General features: G+C 49.1%; 1 protein-coding gene across 1 annotated transcript in view; it reads left to right on the top strand.

Annotated features, from left to right (window-relative positions):
• Positions 1-17,668, top strand: part of PARL (presenilin associated rhomboid like) — a 36,853-nt gene extending 19,185 nt beyond the window's left edge. Inside the window, exons 5-10 of the mRNA XM_027862232.1 lie at positions 2,415-2,510; positions 3,754-3,903; positions 5,316-5,386; positions 8,373-8,474; positions 12,517-12,614; positions 17,319-17,668. Coding sequence (XP_027718033.1) covers positions 2,415-2,510; positions 3,754-3,903; positions 5,316-5,386; positions 8,373-8,474; positions 12,517-12,614; positions 17,319-17,430 — 629 coding nt within the window. The 3' untranslated portion in view covers positions 17,431-17,668. The remainder of the gene's footprint in view (positions 1-2,414; positions 2,511-3,753; positions 3,904-5,315; positions 5,387-8,372; positions 8,475-12,516; positions 12,615-17,318) is intronic.
• Positions 17,669-18,036: the final 368 nt, after the last annotated feature.

Genomic DNA, 18,036 nt, shown 5'->3' with positions numbered 1-18,036 from the left:
GAACAAATGTTGTAGCAGTAGTTTCTAAGCTTTCGTTTCTAAGGGCTCCTCCCTCCCGTTGTGTTTTCCCGGTCACCTCGGGGGATGCTGGTGAATTCTTGGTTTCCCAAGTTTGGTGATTGATAGATTCGATTTCAAGTTGGCTCAGGTAAGAACTCTGGGTTTCAAAAGTACCCCTATATTCAAATAATTGGATGTAAGTGAGGGAGGATTTGCAAGTCATGGCGTCACCTTTCTGATGCTTTGGTCCTCTTCGAGAAAAAAGGACAAAAAACAACAACATGTACAAATAGCTTTCTAGTTGTATTTCTGATTATTTCTTGGAAGGTCTCAGATTGAATGTTTCAGAAGGAATTTGCTTTCTCTTTTGGTTTGGTTTTCCGGTTCCTAAGTGTGAGATTTCAGAACAACATCAGTATTATCTGATTTTAGGACCAGAGGGTAAATACTACTTTGCCCTGGCTTGTCCTGTCTCTGTTCTAGTTTGGAGTTTGAGGTATCTTGGCCTCAACTGAAAGTCAAAGATCATTTAACCTGGAAAGGGACCTTTATTTAAGTCTGAGCCTCTTCATTCTACAGCTTAGGAAAGTGTTTCCCTTTGCAGCAAAGCACCATTTCTTTCCATATTGATATTTAAATAGTATATACCAGTCTTATTGCAAACAATTAACTTTTGTTTAGTAAGTCATAATTTTAGCATCTTGTGATAAGAATCAGTAAATCTCAGCAACCTTCGGAAAAGCCAGGATTCCTTCCTTCTGGCTAACGGGCAGCCTGGACTTCTTTCCTTCCTTCCAATGGGCAGGTGAAAGGTGTTGTTCTTTCGGTGTCCATTCTGTTTTCCTTTCCTTTTGTGTTTTGAAAGGAGGAAACAGGCTCCTAGGAGACCATTGGCTGGAGGCATTCCAAAGCTTGGCCTTTTTGGCCTTAAAGCTACTAGTTCTTAAAGTCCTTAAAGCTGTAGGTCTTCCTGCAGTAGAACCCAAGTAGGTAAAAGACTCCATACTAATGCTCCATGGGGAAGCAAACATTTCTGATGTGTAATTCAGATTTACTATGAAGGTAGGAACTGCTTATGAGAAGATTGGCTCATTTCCTTCTAGTGGAGGTTATAGAAAAATCTAAATCGAAATATTGTGTTTTATTTAAGCTCTCTGGTCTTGAGAGAGTGCTTTCATTTTTCAGACACTTCATCACATACTGCATTCAGACATCGTTTTTCACCATTTGATTTTCAGCAGTCAGTCCTGGGTCATCTTAATTATCACAAGGGAACATGGTCACCTGCTTAAATGTGCCGCTCTTTACCAAGAATCTCAGTGTGTGAGGTGAAAACCTTTCTTGGAGAGAGGCAGGGAAGTAGCAGATGGTATTGGCCTGATGTCTCTAACATGGACACCAAAAATGGGTGCCTCCTTCTTAAGGAGCTTATTATGAGACGAAGGAGAATATAGCTACTATGCTACATGTCCTTCATTTTTTCAACAGATACTGAGTGAATACTCTTTTAGGGCGATTAATTCGTATGTAAAGCTCATGGATTTATGCTAAGTATATACTTTTCAAGGAAAAAAATGCTCCTGATTCTTGACCAAGTTCTGAGTCAGTACGTTATTATAAACCAACTTAACTTTGTTCCAGTTAAGGGTGAGCTCTTGGCTGAAAGCTCGATCAGCATACCACTCCCACACAGGCTACAGGTTCACTGCCAGATGACCCTGAGACTTACACGTAATTTCAAAGCCAGTTTCAAAGTTCTTTGAGATTGCCCACGAGTTCTTGGAAGTAAAATGTGTTTGTAGATGTTTGAACCATCCCAAGTGTAGAGCTGATTTTTCATATGCTTTCACAGGAGTCCATGGGGTTATTAGGGAAGAGTGGGGGGTGTGGGGGGATGCTGGAAAGGACATTATCAACAATTAGTTGGCCTTTTGAAAATACTTGTAAAAATCTGTACCCTTCCTCACTTTGCCTAAACAACACACTTGCTTTGTTGCAGTAATGAATATCATTCCTTTTGTTTTGCAAATGTTTACCTTAGAGAAAAAAGAAAGAGTGGGTGGGGGCTCGTGCTTGCAATTGAGTGTGTATTGTGTGAAATGTTTTCTTCTTTGGGAGATAGAGACCTCTATTTGGAAAAATCCCGGGCCAGTGTTATGTGGTATCTAAGAGAGTGTTTACAGACCAGTGTTCTTCCTTGGGCCACACCCCTGGCTCTGTGAGCTTCTCCCTCTGGTGACCCAGAGTCCCGGGATGTGGGAGGGGAGGGCATCTTTGCCTTCCCGGGGCTTCTGCTGCTCCCTCTGCCATGACAGATGCTCCCCACAAGAGCTTGTCATATCTGGAATGCTCTACCAGATGTTTCGTGTGCTATTTGTGTGCTTGAATTCCACTTTCATTCCCTGTGTTTGTAGGAATCATAGCTGCCAATGTCTTTGTGTTCTGTTTATGGCGAGTCCCTTCCCTCCAGAGGTCAATGATCAAGTACTTCACGTCCAATCCAGCCTCCAGTAAGTCTCACTTGGCCATCTAGCTGCGTCGGGGCGGGGCGGGGTGGGGCGGAGCCAGGACGGCAGAGAGGTCCATGTCAAGTAATGTGTTACCTCAGTGTTTCCAAAGACCCCTGATTCATGGGCATGGCCATGCTGCCCAAGGTTGTCACCTGGAGCTCCTTCCTTCCTTCAAATGGGCAGTTTAAGGCCCACCCCCCATGGGGAGACTGCTGAGGGGGAGGGGGAGCTCTTCAGCTCTATAGAGGGTCTTTGTGAGTCTCCAGCTGCCTGGTGATGGGCCCTGCTGGGCCGGGCCTCAGGTGACCAACACATGGCCCTTCTTCAGGCCGCTGCTGACACCTGGGCAGATCTGGCGGAGCACAGAGCTTGCTGCTGGAGCCGCTGCTTTCTGGCCCAGGAGGAAACGGCTGAGGAGAACCCGAGTGGCCCGAGAATCACATTATTTCTTTTTTCTTTTTAATTGTGGCATATTAACTCTGAGGAAAATGTGTAGGTGCTGTTAGTTACTCAGAACAAGTTTACTCTCTGGGAAAACATTGCACAAAACTTCATTATTTTTTTTTTTACTGAGACATCCCAATAATATCAACATCTTACTAGGCTAGGCATGGTTTCATTCTTTGTAATCTCTGTGTCCCTGGTGCCTAGCAAAACACATGGCACGTGGTAGGCACTTCATAGCTTGTGGAATGACTGATTGAAAAGGAAGTTTTTGCCAGGGATCTGTGTCTCCACCAGAGTTTGTGCATCAGCGTGATTCTAGAGCAGATGCTGGCCACCAGACCCACTCGGGGCCTGAGAAGAGTCAGGGTGGGGGCGGGGGCTATTCCTCCAGGGGTACAAGGAGGCGGCCAGACCGAGCAGCCAGGTTTGGTCTGTCTTTGGGCGCACGGGTGAGGAGGGGCTCCTCTCCAGCACTACCTGCCCTTGGTTTTTCCGCCTTAATTGTTTCACTGTTGGTCAGACGTTCCTTATGGAAAATGGGCCCTGATCCATGCACCTGCTTCTGTTATAATTATAATGGAAACTTCCATCCCCTTGGCGTATAAATAACTCCCTCTCAGCACGACGTAGGTCCCTCTTGTAGAGTGGTCCAAGATCTGACCCTCGGGCATTGAGGGTGGCCTCTTCTCCCAGGATCGGAGCCTCCTGGTGACCGCTGGTGTTCTTGGTTAGACACACGCCAGGCCCTAGGCCTAAGGGTGATGCCGTGCTGACTTGGCTGTCCTTGTTCTTGCAGAAGCTCTCTGTTCACCCATGCTGCTCTCCACCTTCAGCCACTTCTCCTTGTTACACATGGCAGCCAACATGTACGTGTTGTGGAGCTTCTCCACCAGCATCGTCAGCATCCTCGGGAAAGAGCAGTTCATGGCCGTCTACCTGTCTGCAGGTAATGACCGCCGACGCCCCCGGGTCCCGCGTGCATCGGGTGGACTGATGGGAGAGGGACCGCAGTGGCCGGCCACGGCATGGCGGTCGTCCTGCTTCCTCAGTGGCCTCCCCGAGTTGAGTTTGACGATGAGCCTGAGGTTCCTGTGAAACTGATCCCCTGCAGCAGAGCTGGGGTGGAGGAGGCCGGAGACTGTCACGTGCATTCGGGGGCGCTGGGCTCAGGTCTCTCCACCCCCCGGAGTCGAACCTCTTGTCCTGACTCTCGGCCGTAGGAGCTCCCAGCACACACACAGTGTCCTCCTTCATTTGTTCTGTGAAATCCCCACTTTGGGGCTCGTGCTCTGAAACGGGGGCGCTGTAGAGACAGAACCATGTGCTCCTCAGGCCTTGGAAAGCACCCCAGGAGCCCCTGGGCAGATGCCAGAGGGTGAGGGGGATTTGGGAAGATTAAGTAAGATAAGGTACAGCAAGTACTCTGCAAACCACAGTTGTTTTTAACGTTAATAATAAATAGTGAATGCTCATTGCAATGACCCACTCACGGGCTCCTGTTCAGAGAACGGAGGAACACATGATTTGTGGCGGTAATTGAATATGGTTGTCCCATTGAAATGGTAACTCCACGGACAGAGTCCTCGGAGCTGTATAAAGGGATGTAGAAAGAAGCCCGAAGAATTTAAGCGGCTAATATGGGCCTTGGCACCAGGCCTTTGCTATCCCTGCATCCTCTGGGGTCCTCTGAGTCTTTCCTTCCTGGGTGTGTCCACACCTTCTCTCCTCCTGCAGTCTCCCTCCGTTTCCTCCATTAAATCTTGCATGACGAATTGACCCGAGGGGCTGGAAGTCTTCCATCAGTACTAGAGCAGCCCCTGGGGGGTCCATCTGTTAGTTCCTGCCCTGCTGTGGATCTGGCCCAATACCCTGCCAGTCTTACAAAAAAGAAAACACATAAAGAGCTAAAGAAATCCCAGAATTAACACAAAGTGGCCTTAGGCACGCAAAATGTATCATTGTGAACATATTCAGATTTTAAAACATAGTTGTAATTATTTGATCAAATTGGAGATTCGGGTTTTTCTTTGATGTTTAGGTAAAATTGTTAAGTTTGTAAAATTGTGAGTATGGGTGAATATTTGCCCTGAAACGGCAGGCAGAAGTAAATCCCCAGATGTCAGTCAGTCGGCTCCCCAGAGGCCACCTAGCCACCTCCGTAGCCCCTGAGAGGTGGTCTTGCAGCTTGGCCTGAGAACCTTCAGGGAGGAGGAAAGAGCAGCTGGCAAGGTGGCTGCCTTGACCCCCAGGCAGGCCCTCAGGTCTGTCCTGCAGAGCATCCCCACTGGGGCTTGGCCCAGGGCCTGGGCAGCTCCCAGGCTTGGCTAGAACAAGGTTTTTCTCTGTGCTTCCTTTCAGGTGTCATTTCCACTTTCGTCAGTTATGTCAGCAAAGTGGCCACGGGCAGATTCGGACCCTCTCTTGGTGCAGTAAGTTCTCCACTTGCTCTACAATCCCAATGTCGGAATAAATTCTTCAAACCCTTCACATTCTCACCTCACTGGGGCCTGCATCTTGCGCTCCAGCTTCTGCTAAGCCCTTTTTCGTGGGAGTTTCAGTGGGGTGTCCTTTACTGAAACTGTGAGGGAGAAAAGTGGGTGATGTGATTGTCTTTTTGATTTTCATTGCTATCTTCTGGGTTTCACGTGACCTTTATTTCCAAATATATCCATCCTTCTTCTACCCAGAGAGCCTCACGTAGAAGAAAGAATAAGGAAGAAAGAGGAGGGTGGTTGGAGATGGGCCAAGAGAGTGAATGAAGACACCTGCCAAGTCTGGCGGTGTGTGCGCTGCCCCACAGAGAAGGGGAGGGGCCGCATTCAGGGTGTTTTGTTACAGGTCTGGTGTGCGCTGCTGAGCTCGTTCTGCTCCCTTCGCTTTGCATCAGTCCGTAGAAGTCTTCCTGGTCTTCTCTAACACCACAGACCAGAACTAGAAGTTGGCACATAGATTCCCCCATTAAAATTTCATGCAGTGGGGGGCAGCTAGGTGGCGCAGTGGATAGAGCACCGGCCCTGAAGTCAGGAGGACCTGAGTTCAAATCCGGTCTCAGACCAAACACTTGACCCGTACTAGCTGTGTGACCCTGGGCAAGTCACTTAACCCCAATTGCCTTAAAAAAAAACACAAAAAAATTTGATGCAGTGATCTCCCATTGCACGTGATAAATCTGAACATGTTTTCTTTTGAATTAATTGAACTTGTTAACATGGAAAAGAAAAATCTTAGGCAAATACATTCTACTTTATTCATTCAGTGGGCAACACTCCTGGAAAGTCTGAATCACTTTTTTTTTTCAAATTGAATTAATAATTTTAAAACAAATTTTAAATAACTTCATGGCAAACTTTAGAATAAATGTAAATCCATCAAACACATCCTTTTCTGGAGTTAAGACCCCTTTTATATTATATATTCAGCCCTGATACATATGTTTTTAAGTCCATATTTTCATGTTTAAGAAAATTGGTGCCATGTTTTTCTTCTATATCTAAGCGTTTGCTGTTTTTTTTATTCATGGAACTTTATCATAGGTAAATATAAAGCTTTCTTGGCCAGGATAGATGGGGGGAGGGAAATCCCGCTTTTTCCCAGTAATGACTCACATGGTCAGAAATGCTCATATGTGTGTGGCACATGGAAATGGTCATGTCCTGGGACCCTGAGTCTTGAGTCTGGTTTTCTCCATTAGGAAATAAAAGTGGCCGCTGCTTGTGACAACTTTTTTTTTTTTTTAAGGCAGTAGGTATTAAGTGGCTTGCCCAGGGTCACACAGCTAGTAAGTGTCAAGTGTTTGGTCTGAGGCCGGATTTGAACTCGGGTCCTCCTGACTTCAGGGCCGATTCTCTATCCACTGTGCCACCTAGCTGCCCCCTTGTGACAGCTTTTGATACCATAAAGTTCCAAAGACACTTGAAAAATTAGATTATAGCGAAGAAATAAGTGGGGCTGCCACATAGCTAAGGCTGAATTGTGGGCAGAGAAGAGTTGTGAATTCTCATAGTTTGCAGGTCTTTTTCCTTGAGACCACGAGCATCATCTTAGAGCTGACCCCCTGCTGAGAAATGTCCAGTAGTGCGGCCTTTCTTATGTTTCAAGTTTAATTATGGGAAGCTTGGGGGCCCCTTTTTCAAATGTTCATTTTTTTTTTAATTTAAATTTTTTTCTAATAAAAATCTGTTTCCTTTCCTTCCCATCTCCACCCCCTCCCCACTATTGAGAAGAAAATGAAAAAAAAAAAAACTCTTAACAAATATGCTTAGTCAAGTAGAACAAATCCCACATTGGCCATGTCCAAAAAATTGTGCCCCGTGCCCTCCTGGCCTGCTGGAATTGTGTCTTATCATCACGTTTTTCTTCTGTGATTTCAGCATTTTCAGAAATTGCCCAGTGTAGAATGTTGGATGTTCTTGAATGCTAATGAACGTCACCAGAGTCCTGGGCTTTTGTCATTCATTCATTCATTCATTCATTCATTCATTCATTCATTCCCCAAACCTGTACTGAGCACCCGTACATGGGAGGCCCAGCTCCTGGTGCTGAGTGGGTGGGAGACAGAGGGCAGGACGTAGTGTGACAAGGCCGTGCTGTCAGAGGTCCCTTCTGAGGCCAGAGGGGTGTTGGCCTCTCAGCTGGGTCTGGATCATGAAGCCTGAAGGAAGTGCCCTGGACAGAGGGGAGGCAGTGCCTGGGGCCACAGTGAGAAAGCCCCAGGGGCCCAGCCCCCCAGCCTGTGCTTGACCTCTTTCTCCGGGAGGCTTTTCTGATTGATGCTGTGGCTGCAGAGCTCACGACATCCTGGCATAAATTTCCATTTTGAGACAGGTCCTTAGAAATCACCTTTATGGCTGGTCGGAGGACATCCGGTTGGTTCTTCTTTGCTCACCAGCGGAGGTGGCAAAGTTTGCAGGGGTCTTGCCCCCTGTTTATAACAGAGCAGTGAACCGCTGAAACTCTGTATAGGGGCTTTGAGGGGCGTGAGGGGCTCTTGTCCCAGCAACCCTCACTGCTGGGTGAGGCGGGAGCGCAAGGATCTTGTATGTCCCCATTTTATAGGTGAGCAAACATCTCAGAGAGGAAGTCACCTGCCCAGGGTCACGCAGGCAGTGTCAGTCAGCAAGCACGCTGACTCTGCCAGGCCCCCGGCTCCCTGCCCTTGGGGAGCTCCTTTTCCAGGAAGGGAGATGAGGCGCACAGAGCAAGTGGTGGCCGCCCCAGCCTAGGCCTTGGCAGCGGGAGGGCCTGGGATGCTGGGCCGTAGGGAAGGAGCATGGTGGCTCTGCTCTCTTCTGCTGCCCCCAGGAGGCCCCCCACGAACACTCTGCAGGCTGGCTTTCCCCTTGGTGCCTGGGGCCCTCTGAGCCCACCCGTGGGGGTCAGCTCAGTGATGGCCCGCTCTCCTTGTGTCCTTTGCAGTCGGGGGCCATCATGACGGTCCTGGCAGCTGTTTGTACCAAGATCCCCGAGGGCAAGCTGGCCATCATCTTCCTGCCCATGTTCACCTTCACTGCAGGAAACGTGAGTGCCAGGCGGGTGGGGGGGATGGCCAGAGGGCGGGTCATGCCTCTTCTCCTTTGGAGGTCTCCCGAGAGGCCTTTCGCTTCTCTCACCACTCTTTAAATATCCAAGACATTCAACTCTTTGGACCTGTGGTGAGCACGTGGCCAAGCGCTGCACCAGGACACGGTCCCCACTTGTCATGGAGTTTAGGGCCTCTGCTCCAGGAGGGAATTAGCATTTGTAGAGCCGCACTATGTGCCAGGCCCTGTGCTGAGCTCTTTGCACTTACTGTCTCTGGGTATTCACCACAATCCTGTGAGGGCCAGGGGTCGCCCACCTCATAAGAGTCTGAGGCAGGATTTGAACTTGGCTCTTCCTGACCCCCAGCCAGGCACACTGCCACACAGCTCTAACCCAGAAGGAATCCTAAGAAAATCAGAAATGAACTCAGGGGAGAGAGAGCAGAGAAAGCTCACTTCTGATGGTGAGTGGATGCGTCAGACGGGAGCTTTAGGAAGACTCCCAGACGTCCTGCTTAGAGGCACTTCCCGGGGGACGGTGTATCAGGGTCCAGACCCAGACCCTGGCAAGGATGTCCCTGGTGTGAGACACAAGCCATTGGCGGTCCCTTTTGTCTGGTTCAGGACATGTCCTCATCCCGCCAGGATCGCCTAATGGCCTCTAGGGGCCTTCAGAGATACCCCAGTGCCCCGGGGAGCCTTGGGATGGCCCCTTCGTGAGTGAACTGGGCCTCACTGCCTTCTGGCCTCACCGCTGCCCCTCACTGTGTGTCAGGGCTTCCCCTCCCTCCCTGCGGGGGTGGCACCTTGTCTGCTGTCCTGGGCAGCTTTCTGGCCAGGTGCTAGCTTTACTTCTAGAGACACTGCCTCTGAGCACAGGCCCGGCTGTTCATTTGAAAACAGACTAAGGCATTAGTCTTTTCTTCTAATTTAGACTTTCTTCCAACACAGAAATAACTTGAGAAAATATAATAATAGGCAGGATAGGCTAGAATCAAATGAGGAGACTGTAGGCCACCTGCTTCCAGCAGATGTAGCCAATGGTTCTCATTGGGTGGGCTGCAGGACACCTCCCCCAGCCCAGTTCTCCAGGCTGCCCCAGCTCATAAGGGTGGGCGAGTGGACTGGCTTCTGGTGGTGGGGCCCGCTCACTGGCCTGTAACTTCTGGCCCCTTCTCCAGCCTGGTGTTTGGGAACTGATAGGCCTTCACAGGCCTGCAAGTCCAAACACCCTCATTTTACAGATGAGGAAACTGAGCCCCCCAGAGGTAAAGTCACCCGCTGACAGTAATTGCTACCAGGTATCTGGGCAGGATCTGAACTCTGATTTCCTGTCAAGTGCCAACATAGAGGGTCCAGTAAAATACTGGGGAAGGTCATGATGCACAGCCTAACTAGAGAGATGGCATCTGGCCCTTTCATCTCATCTTCTGTCTTCAGAAGGCCTTTCCCTGCCCTCTCACTTTAATTACGTGGTCAGGGGAGCTAGGACTGGTGGGGGCCTCCTCCACAGAGCCTACCCAGGAATGTCCAGCACAGGTGTCCTGCTGAGATGCTCATCTAAGAGAAAAGCTTTAAGAACCAGCAGACTGGCCTCCAGGGAAGCTTCGGGGGTCCCTGCTTCCCCGGTCTGCCAGCACTGAGGGTGATGAGGGAGGCCCTGGGTCTGAGGAGGTCACGGCCTGAAACGGGCAAAGTAAAAGCTGGCCGGTGTCTGACCCCACGGGTCCAGGCTGCTCCCCACAGACAAGGCGCCACCATGACAGGGAAGTGCTGTGGGGCAGGGCAGGGGGAGGGGAGGGGTGCTTTAGTTGGATTGTGTTTCTTAAGAGTGTGCCAGCCACTCCCAAATAATCGTGACAGTAACAGTCACAAAAGCGCATTTATAAAGCCCTTCACACATTTTCTCATTTGATCCTCACAACACCCCTGGGAGGTAAGTGTTATTGTTATCCCCATTTTACTGAGGCAGACAGAGGTTAACTGACTTGCTCAGGATCACACAGTTAGGAAGTGTCCGAGGCTGGATTTGAACTCAAGTCTTCTTGACTCCAGGCCTGGTGCTCTGTGCACTGTGCCACCAGCCGATTCAGGAATACAAACTGTCACTTCCTAGCTGTGTGACCCCGAGCAAGTCACTTAACCCCAATTGCCTTTAAAAGTAAATAAATAAAGAGAAGAAGAATACAGACTTTGTTTCAGCGTCTCCTCTGCCCCTTGTCTGCTCCTCTCCTCATTTTCCTCTGTCTTTTCGTCACAGAGAGGTCAGGACAGAGTAAAAGACTGAGGGCCTGTGTGGTCAGCTCTCCGTGTGTCCCTGCTCCATGGCCCTGAGCCAGTCACTTCCCCTCTCTGCAAACATTAACACAGGTGTGAGTGGCGGCAGGTTATTCCTTGCCCCCAGACTTGTTTGGTGGATCAGTGAGAAAGTGCCTGTAAGGAATCACACGCAGTAGGAAGATGTCCCACCGGGTCACTGGATGTTTCAGGCCTTTCTCCATCACGTCCTCACACAGAGGCGCCCGCGCTCCTGTTGTAGGGGCCCGCCGTGGAGGGGACGCTTGGGGCAGCCAGGCCAGGGCAGGGGCCTTCTTTCCTTCTCAGCTCCTGAGCTCCCAGTTTGGTGCCTCAGACAGAGAATTAGCCTCCAGCCAACCAGTGAAAGAGAGTGTGAGTGCCACAGGCTTTGGGAGCTCGGCCAGATGGTCTGATTCATAATTATTAATATTCACTCTTGACTCAGTTTGTGCATGATCTGTTGTTAATGCCCCTGGATTTTTCTGGCCCGAATGTAAAAATATTCTTCCCCATCAGTGCCCTCTTTCTCTTCTGTCTCATTTTGCACACAAGGTTGGTTGGTCCCATATGTCATTCCCTACCTTCATTAGGAGGCTGCGTGGCATCCCGGAGGGCTGGGGAAGCCTGGGCCCGGGGGCTGCCTCTGGCAGGGACTGTGGGACCCTGAGCAGGTCAGGTCTGCTGTCCATGCTCTGAGCAGCTCTCCTAGGATGAGTTTCAGAGAAGATGCCGACCTGCATTGATGAGGGGCTTCCCTCTGTGAGAGTGCCCACTGCCAATGGGATCGGAGGTCTCTAGTAGAGCAGAGGGCAGGGGCAGGGGCAGGGCCCTACCACAGGCTTCTTCCTGCACATCTTTAGGGCGGTACTATAAAGCTAAAGCTAACACGAAGGGCCAACATCATGTCACAGTTTTGGGGGCCTCGCATGTCTTGCTTTATGCTGTAGGTATACCCCAAATACATGAGTTTCTCTAAATTGGTAGTGCATCCTTTTGTAAAGCGAATGAGACCCCACCACCCCTTACCCCTAACTCAGTCCTTTCATGACTAAAGTGTGATGCCCCCAGTGCTGAGAACTCCCTGTGATCACAGCTGCTGTCATCGGGGGTGGTGTGGGTCTGCTTTGGAAGTCAGTCTCAGCCTCAGCCTCTCTTCCCACATCTCTAAGCCTGGCTTTTTTCAGTCTGGAGCTATGGAGAGCTCAGATGGGGGGAACCGAGGCCTGCTTATCCCCACTCACCTCAGTGCAGAGGGAGCAGGGGTCTGGGCCAGAATCAGTGATGGTGCTAGAGTGGTACAGTGGCCCAGGATGCCTCCTCTCGGGAGACACTGTTCACAGGGGTGTGGTCTGGGCGTGGATAGACCCAGTGCCCGGGCAGGGTTCTATCTAGTCCTACCCTAGGAGCTGCCCAGGGGTGTAAAAAGAATTAGCCTTTTTCTTTAGATCCCCATTGTCATTTGCTTCCAGTCCCCTTTTTCTCGGCCTTCTGGATGTTCTCAGAGACAGTCTCGTACTGGGTGTGCCCCTTCTGGGGGCAAGGGCTTCTGCTCCCCTTGCCTGTCCTGCCTCGTGCCTGAGGGGCGGGCCACCGATCCCCCTGAGAAAGCGTTCTGATGGGGGGGTCCTCTAGAGGCAGACCTAGGTGTGTTGAATTGTTGCTGTTCGGGCAGAAGGGGCTGCACTGCTGGGAATGAAAGCCCCCACCGGCGTTTTCTCACGTCCTTTTGTGTTGGATTTCAGGCCCTGAAGGCCATTATCGCCATGGACACAGCCGGGATGATCCTGGGGTGGAAGTTTTTTGATCATGCGGCACATCTTGGGGGAGCCCTTTTTGGAATGTAAGTGTGCACTTAACTTCCTAATGGGACTGAACGGATGTCTCCTCACCTCTAGCTGCCAGTCGTCTCGGTCTTCTCCCAAAAAGTAAATAAATCAGTCCAGAAAAATTCATGCACCATCTGTAGAATGGAAACAGAGCTGGACATAGCTCCCCTCCCCCCATGGCTCTATTTATATCGCACGGCCGGTGGTGGGGACTTGGACTGCCAGTCATCTGATTGAGGTGTCCTTGATCTGGAGCTGAGTAGGTACAACCTTGATTAATCGCTCCCTCCTCTAATTTCTCATCAGCCTTGGTCAGAGCAGCTCATTGCATAACGAAGCCCTTCTTCTGGAAGAAACACAGGTTTATCTGGAGGAAGAGAAGGCCCAGGGAACCAGGGTTGAGTGTGTGGAGGAGGGAATCTGGGAATTGGTCCCAGAGGCCAGACCTAGGAGCAGAGGGAGGATGGGGCAAAGGCGGCCCCGAGAGGGAGGGCGCCCCTCAGAGGAGAGGCTGGGGAGCCCTTGTCAGGGATGGACTGGAGCAGCTGGCCCCTGAGTTCCATCCCAGAATGCTGTGATTCTGTGTCCAGAGCATGGGTCCCAGGCTGCAGAGATGGGGGTCAGAGGGTGAGGAGGGGGCAGCATAGCTCTGCAGAGCCGTGGGAAGATGCCCGGAAGGCTGTGGAGGCATTTTCCTGTGTACCAGCAGGGGCCCTTGCGTAGGACCTGCCTCTGTCAGGCACGTTCTTACGGAGGCAGGGCAGGTAGATTTTTTAAACTCACATTTTGGAGCTATGACATCTAAAATCAAACTGAGTTTTAACCTTTATTTTGTTCCGAACTTAAACACCAAAAAAAAGAGCATTGAGACATACACAGCAGAACATAAAAAAAAAGTTGTATAGGAAACTATAAGTTTCTTAAAAAGTATATCAATCAATTCCACACATTACTTTCAAAACTGTCCTGTTTATTTTGTGCTTCCCTTTGAATTTCCTTCTGTTTTCTTCTGTGCATTTTTAAAATGTTTCAGTGGTCCTCTCTCTCTGTCCTCTCTCTCCTCTCTCTCTCCCTCTCCCTCTCCCTCTCTCCCTCTCCCCACTCCCTTTTCTCCCCCTCCCCCCATCAACTTTGCTAACCCCCAATTAAAAGCAAAGGGGGAAGAATCCTTGTAATTGATAAGAATAGTCAAGCAAAACAAACCCACGCCGTGGTCGTGTCAAACAAGGTGTCTCTTCTGCCCACTGATCCCTCCCCGTTCTGCCACGGGGCATCTTCCTTGCTTCGTCCTGCCCCTTGGAGATGTGCTTGATCTTTGCTCTGATAAGATTCTTAAGCCTTTCCAGGCGTTTTTCTTCCCCGTGTCTTTGTACAGATTGTTCTTCTGGTTCTGCTCACTTTACTCTGCATCAGTTCATACTTAAAGATTCTCTGAAGTCATTTTTTTTATCATTTCTTACATTGCAGTGATATTCCACAATGTTCATATACCCCAATTTGTTCAACTGTTTCCCTGTTGCTGGAAACCATCTTAGATTCTAGTTTCTTGATCTTTTCTTTCTTTTTTCTTTTCCTTCCTCCCTTAAGGATAAGGAAGGTTATTTTACTTACAGCTGTTCCTTCCCAGCGTTGTCCTAACCAACCCATCCTCGCTTGTTTTCCCCATTGAGATTGGTGGGTTTCTACACCAAAGCCTGTGTGTGTGTCGAACCCTGCTTTGTCCGCTTCGTTAAAGATTGAAGTTCATCTGATGCCCATGTCCTGAGCCCCTTTCCCCTTGTTTTTTATAATCTTCTCACACATGCCTTTTATGAGAAATAGCAAGTCCCGTCCCCTTCTTCCTGTTTTCTGCATTAATCTGTTCCTTTTATCTTCCCTTCTCTTTCTTGCCTTAGAACCCTCAGGACAGAACCAGTTCACCTCCTGGTCCTCCATTTTTCTTATTTCACTCCGCCAGTATCTCTGGATGAAATTAAGGTTCTGAAGGGATTCTTCTTCTCACTTTTGTGAGAATGTTAGCACAGCATCATCTACACGCTGCCTCTTCTAATTACTCCAGTGCATTTGTCTCTCTAGATCTCTCTTGCTCTTGTGTTTGCATTTCAAAGTTCCCATTCAGCTCTTGTCTTTTCATATGCTTAAAACCTCTGTTTATATTAAAAGTTCATTCTCTCTTTCCCCATCCCACCCCCAGCTCTTCAGAGGAGGTTACTCTGTATACGAAGCCCATATCTTTTGCCTTGTGCTTGTATCCCAAGCACTCCTTTCAAGTAGAGTCGAAGCTGCCAGGTCTTGTGCGATCCTGATTGTGGTTCCTTGTTACTTGAACTGCTTCTTTGTGGATGTTTGCAGTTTATATTCTTTGATGTGAAAAATTTTGACTACGGCACTCCTAAGACTTTTCCTTTTGAAGTTTCTTTCAGGAAATGGCCAGTGGATTCTTTTTATCTTTGTTTTGCCTTCTGGTTCTAATAGATGTGGACAATTTTTGTTTATTATTTCTTGAAATACAGTGTCTTGATTGCTTTTTTATTTTAAATCATGGTTTTCAAGGAGCTGATTGCTTCTCAGATTCTTTTACCTTGACTTATTTTCCAGATTGATTGTTTTTAATAACAGATATGTTAATTTTTTCAATTTTTTTTACCAGCCTTTGTTTTTGTTCTAATATTTCTTGCTGCCTCATGGAATCATTGATTTCTCTTTGATCTATTTGTTTAAGGGAGTCTTATAGAAAGAGGAAAGATCAGGGAGGCTTCCTGGAGGATGTGACCTGGGCCTGGCCTAAGAAATGTTAACGAGAGTAAGAGAAATTAATCCAGGTACAGTGTGGACCAGAGGCGGCAGGAGAGTGATCTTGGGCCAGGGAGGAAAGAGGCAAGGTGGAGACGTAGCCAGAGCACCGAGCGCTGAGCCACACAGCATGAAGGACAGGGAGATGCAGGGTGCCTTGATGTAGTGGTTCGGGAACGGGCCTCCGTGTCAGGAAGACCTGTGTCCAAGTCCTGTGGCTCTGAGCAGGTCACTTGACTGCGAGGGTCCTGGGCAGGTCACTGAGGCCGTGAGCTGTTGAGCTGCATTTGTGAAGGAAGTCTCCCTAGAGGAGTCCTCGTGACAGTGAAATCAGTCCGGTTTTATGTGCCTGTACACATTTACCCACGCCCATGTGTGCCGCCCGCACGGTGGGTGCTCCACTGGTAGCCATGGCAAGCAGCGTTGGGTAGAGGAATCTGGACCCTGGCTATTCTTTGCTGTCTCTCACCACGCTTTGGGGGGAAGGGTGGCTTTTGGTTGCCCCGCTCTCTTTTCAAACAAAGGAGGAGCAGCATGCTGCATGGGGACAGCTCCTTTCCATAGGAGGTGCCGTTTATAATTTCACCGATTGTTGAAGAGAAGTCTTCACGTTGGCAGCAATTCATTGTAGGTAAAAGCTTCCTTGGCAGGATCACAGAATAAAGAATAGAAGACGCTTGTGAGAAGTGGTTGGAGTTTATGTTGATTAGTCTCCCAAGTGTTTCATATTAACACCTGAAAAGTTCCGACACTTTGTCAGCTCTCTTTCCCACACACCTCCCTTTTCACTGATTTCACTGGAATTGGGTGGGCTTTTTTTAACCTGCAAATTCTTAGTCTCAGTGCATTCTGTAACCAAGATTCCAAAAGGCAAGAGACTTTCTTCTCAGTTTCTAAATCTGACTCTTTTCCCATTTCCTGAGTTTCTCTGGCTTGTCCCCGAGAAGTCTTTGTCTTTTCTTAATCCCTAAGGCAGCTCACAGTAGCAGGTTGTATTTGAGGGACGTCTAGATTATCGTGAGGAGGAGCTGGTTATCAGACAGCCTCAGAGCTCCCTGCCTTCCCGTCCCCTGGGAGGGAGGATGTTGCAGCCATACTTAGTCTGAAGGCTTTTCCTCCTTTGCCATAAGTGCCCTCATGCCCATGACTCATTCAGCAGCTGTATCTTTATTTGTCTCATCTCTTCTTTCCTAGATCAAAAGTGTAATTATGCCATAACTCACTTTAACCTGTTTGTACTGTTCGTGCCAATTGATCAGGTCCTTAAACCTCTGCTTGGGAGGAGCGGTAGCTTCCTAGAAGGCAGCGGGAGGGCGAGGAGGGCGCGGAATATTTATTCCTGTGGAGATGTCCTCATGCCTCTGTTCTCCTACAGTCCCGGGTAGTGGGACAAATGAAAGACACTTGGGTTTTTGAGAAATTTACCCTGTGCCTGCAATAATCAGGGCTCTTTCCCCAGTTATTATTAGAAGATAATCTGGTTCCAAGAACCACTGATTAAATATTTGCTATTGTTTAAATGCTTTTCAAATTTTAAACTTTTGCTTGATGAGTACAGAAAGCTGGTTTCCTAATACAATTCAGCAAATGCACAAGTCACACTGGTAAATGTTTATTGAGCCTGTGTTCACGGTCTCATTCGAGTGTTTCAGCATTGCTGAGAGGTGGACGGGCCGTCTCTGAGAGGAAACTGAGATGCGAAGCGACTTGTCCAGCATAACCCCAAGCCAGGATTCAGACCTGGCTCTTCTGAGCCCAGACACCTCTCCCCCTCCGTTTTGCTTCAGACATCACACGTGAACGCTCTAAACGATGACATTTCGGCCGGCCTTAAACTTGGGTGACTCGGATGTCATCGGTGCAGCTGCCCCTCCAGGGATGCCGATGGGGGCCTGTGTCCTGATTTCTTGTTTTCTTTCTCCCAGATGGTATATTACATATGGCCATGAGCTGATTTGGAAGAACAGAGAGCCACTAGTGAAAATTTGGCATGAAATGAGGACTAATAGCCCCAAGAAAGGAGGTGGATCTGAGTAATCCTGTTAGAAGAGAGTCCTGCCTCGCTGTGACCCCACCTCGGTGTGACCCCACCTAGAAGACACAGAGACAAATAGCATTCAGTCTCAGTATATTGGCTGTAGCCCAGAAGCCAGAAGCCTGGGCCTAGGCACCAGTAGGGCCTGGATCTGTAACGGTATTTCCAGATGTTTGTCTCCAGTAGGAAGTGAATTAAGAGGAAGCTGGCACAATAAATGTTTCTGTCTCTAGTTTGTAAGTGGAGGATGTTTCTTGAGGGCTGCAGCAGCTGCGGTGCTTACCTTCTGCCTCAACCCGGTGAGTAAGTCAGCCTCGAGCTCTCTAAGTCGCTCGGTGAGCAGCAGGATTGTCATTGCTCCCTGGTGAACTTACACGTTTAAACGTTGGTGTCAGACTGTAGGAGGCTCCTGTTCAGTTCCCGTTGGCTTTGCAGTGTCACCCTGCCTCAGGGGCGGGGGTGGGGGGCAGGTGCCCAGCTTTGCTGTTGGTCCTGGTGATTGTTCAGGTGTCTTTGCCTGCTTCATCTGGGCCGGTTCGTTCTTCTTGGTCCATTGGTGGTTGATGAGTGAAGACCTCCTTTCTGGCCGGGTCCGGAAGGATGCCTTC

This window comes from Vombatus ursinus, unplaced genomic scaffold, assembly GCF_900497805.2.
Source record: "Vombatus ursinus unplaced genomic scaffold, bare-nosed wombat genome assembly UNPS02014768.1, whole genome shotgun sequence".
Taxonomy (NCBI): domain Eukaryota; kingdom Metazoa; phylum Chordata; class Mammalia; order Diprotodontia; family Vombatidae; genus Vombatus; species Vombatus ursinus.
Note: the sequence above shows the minus strand (reverse complement) of the source record. Positions and strands in the feature narration are given on the sequence as shown.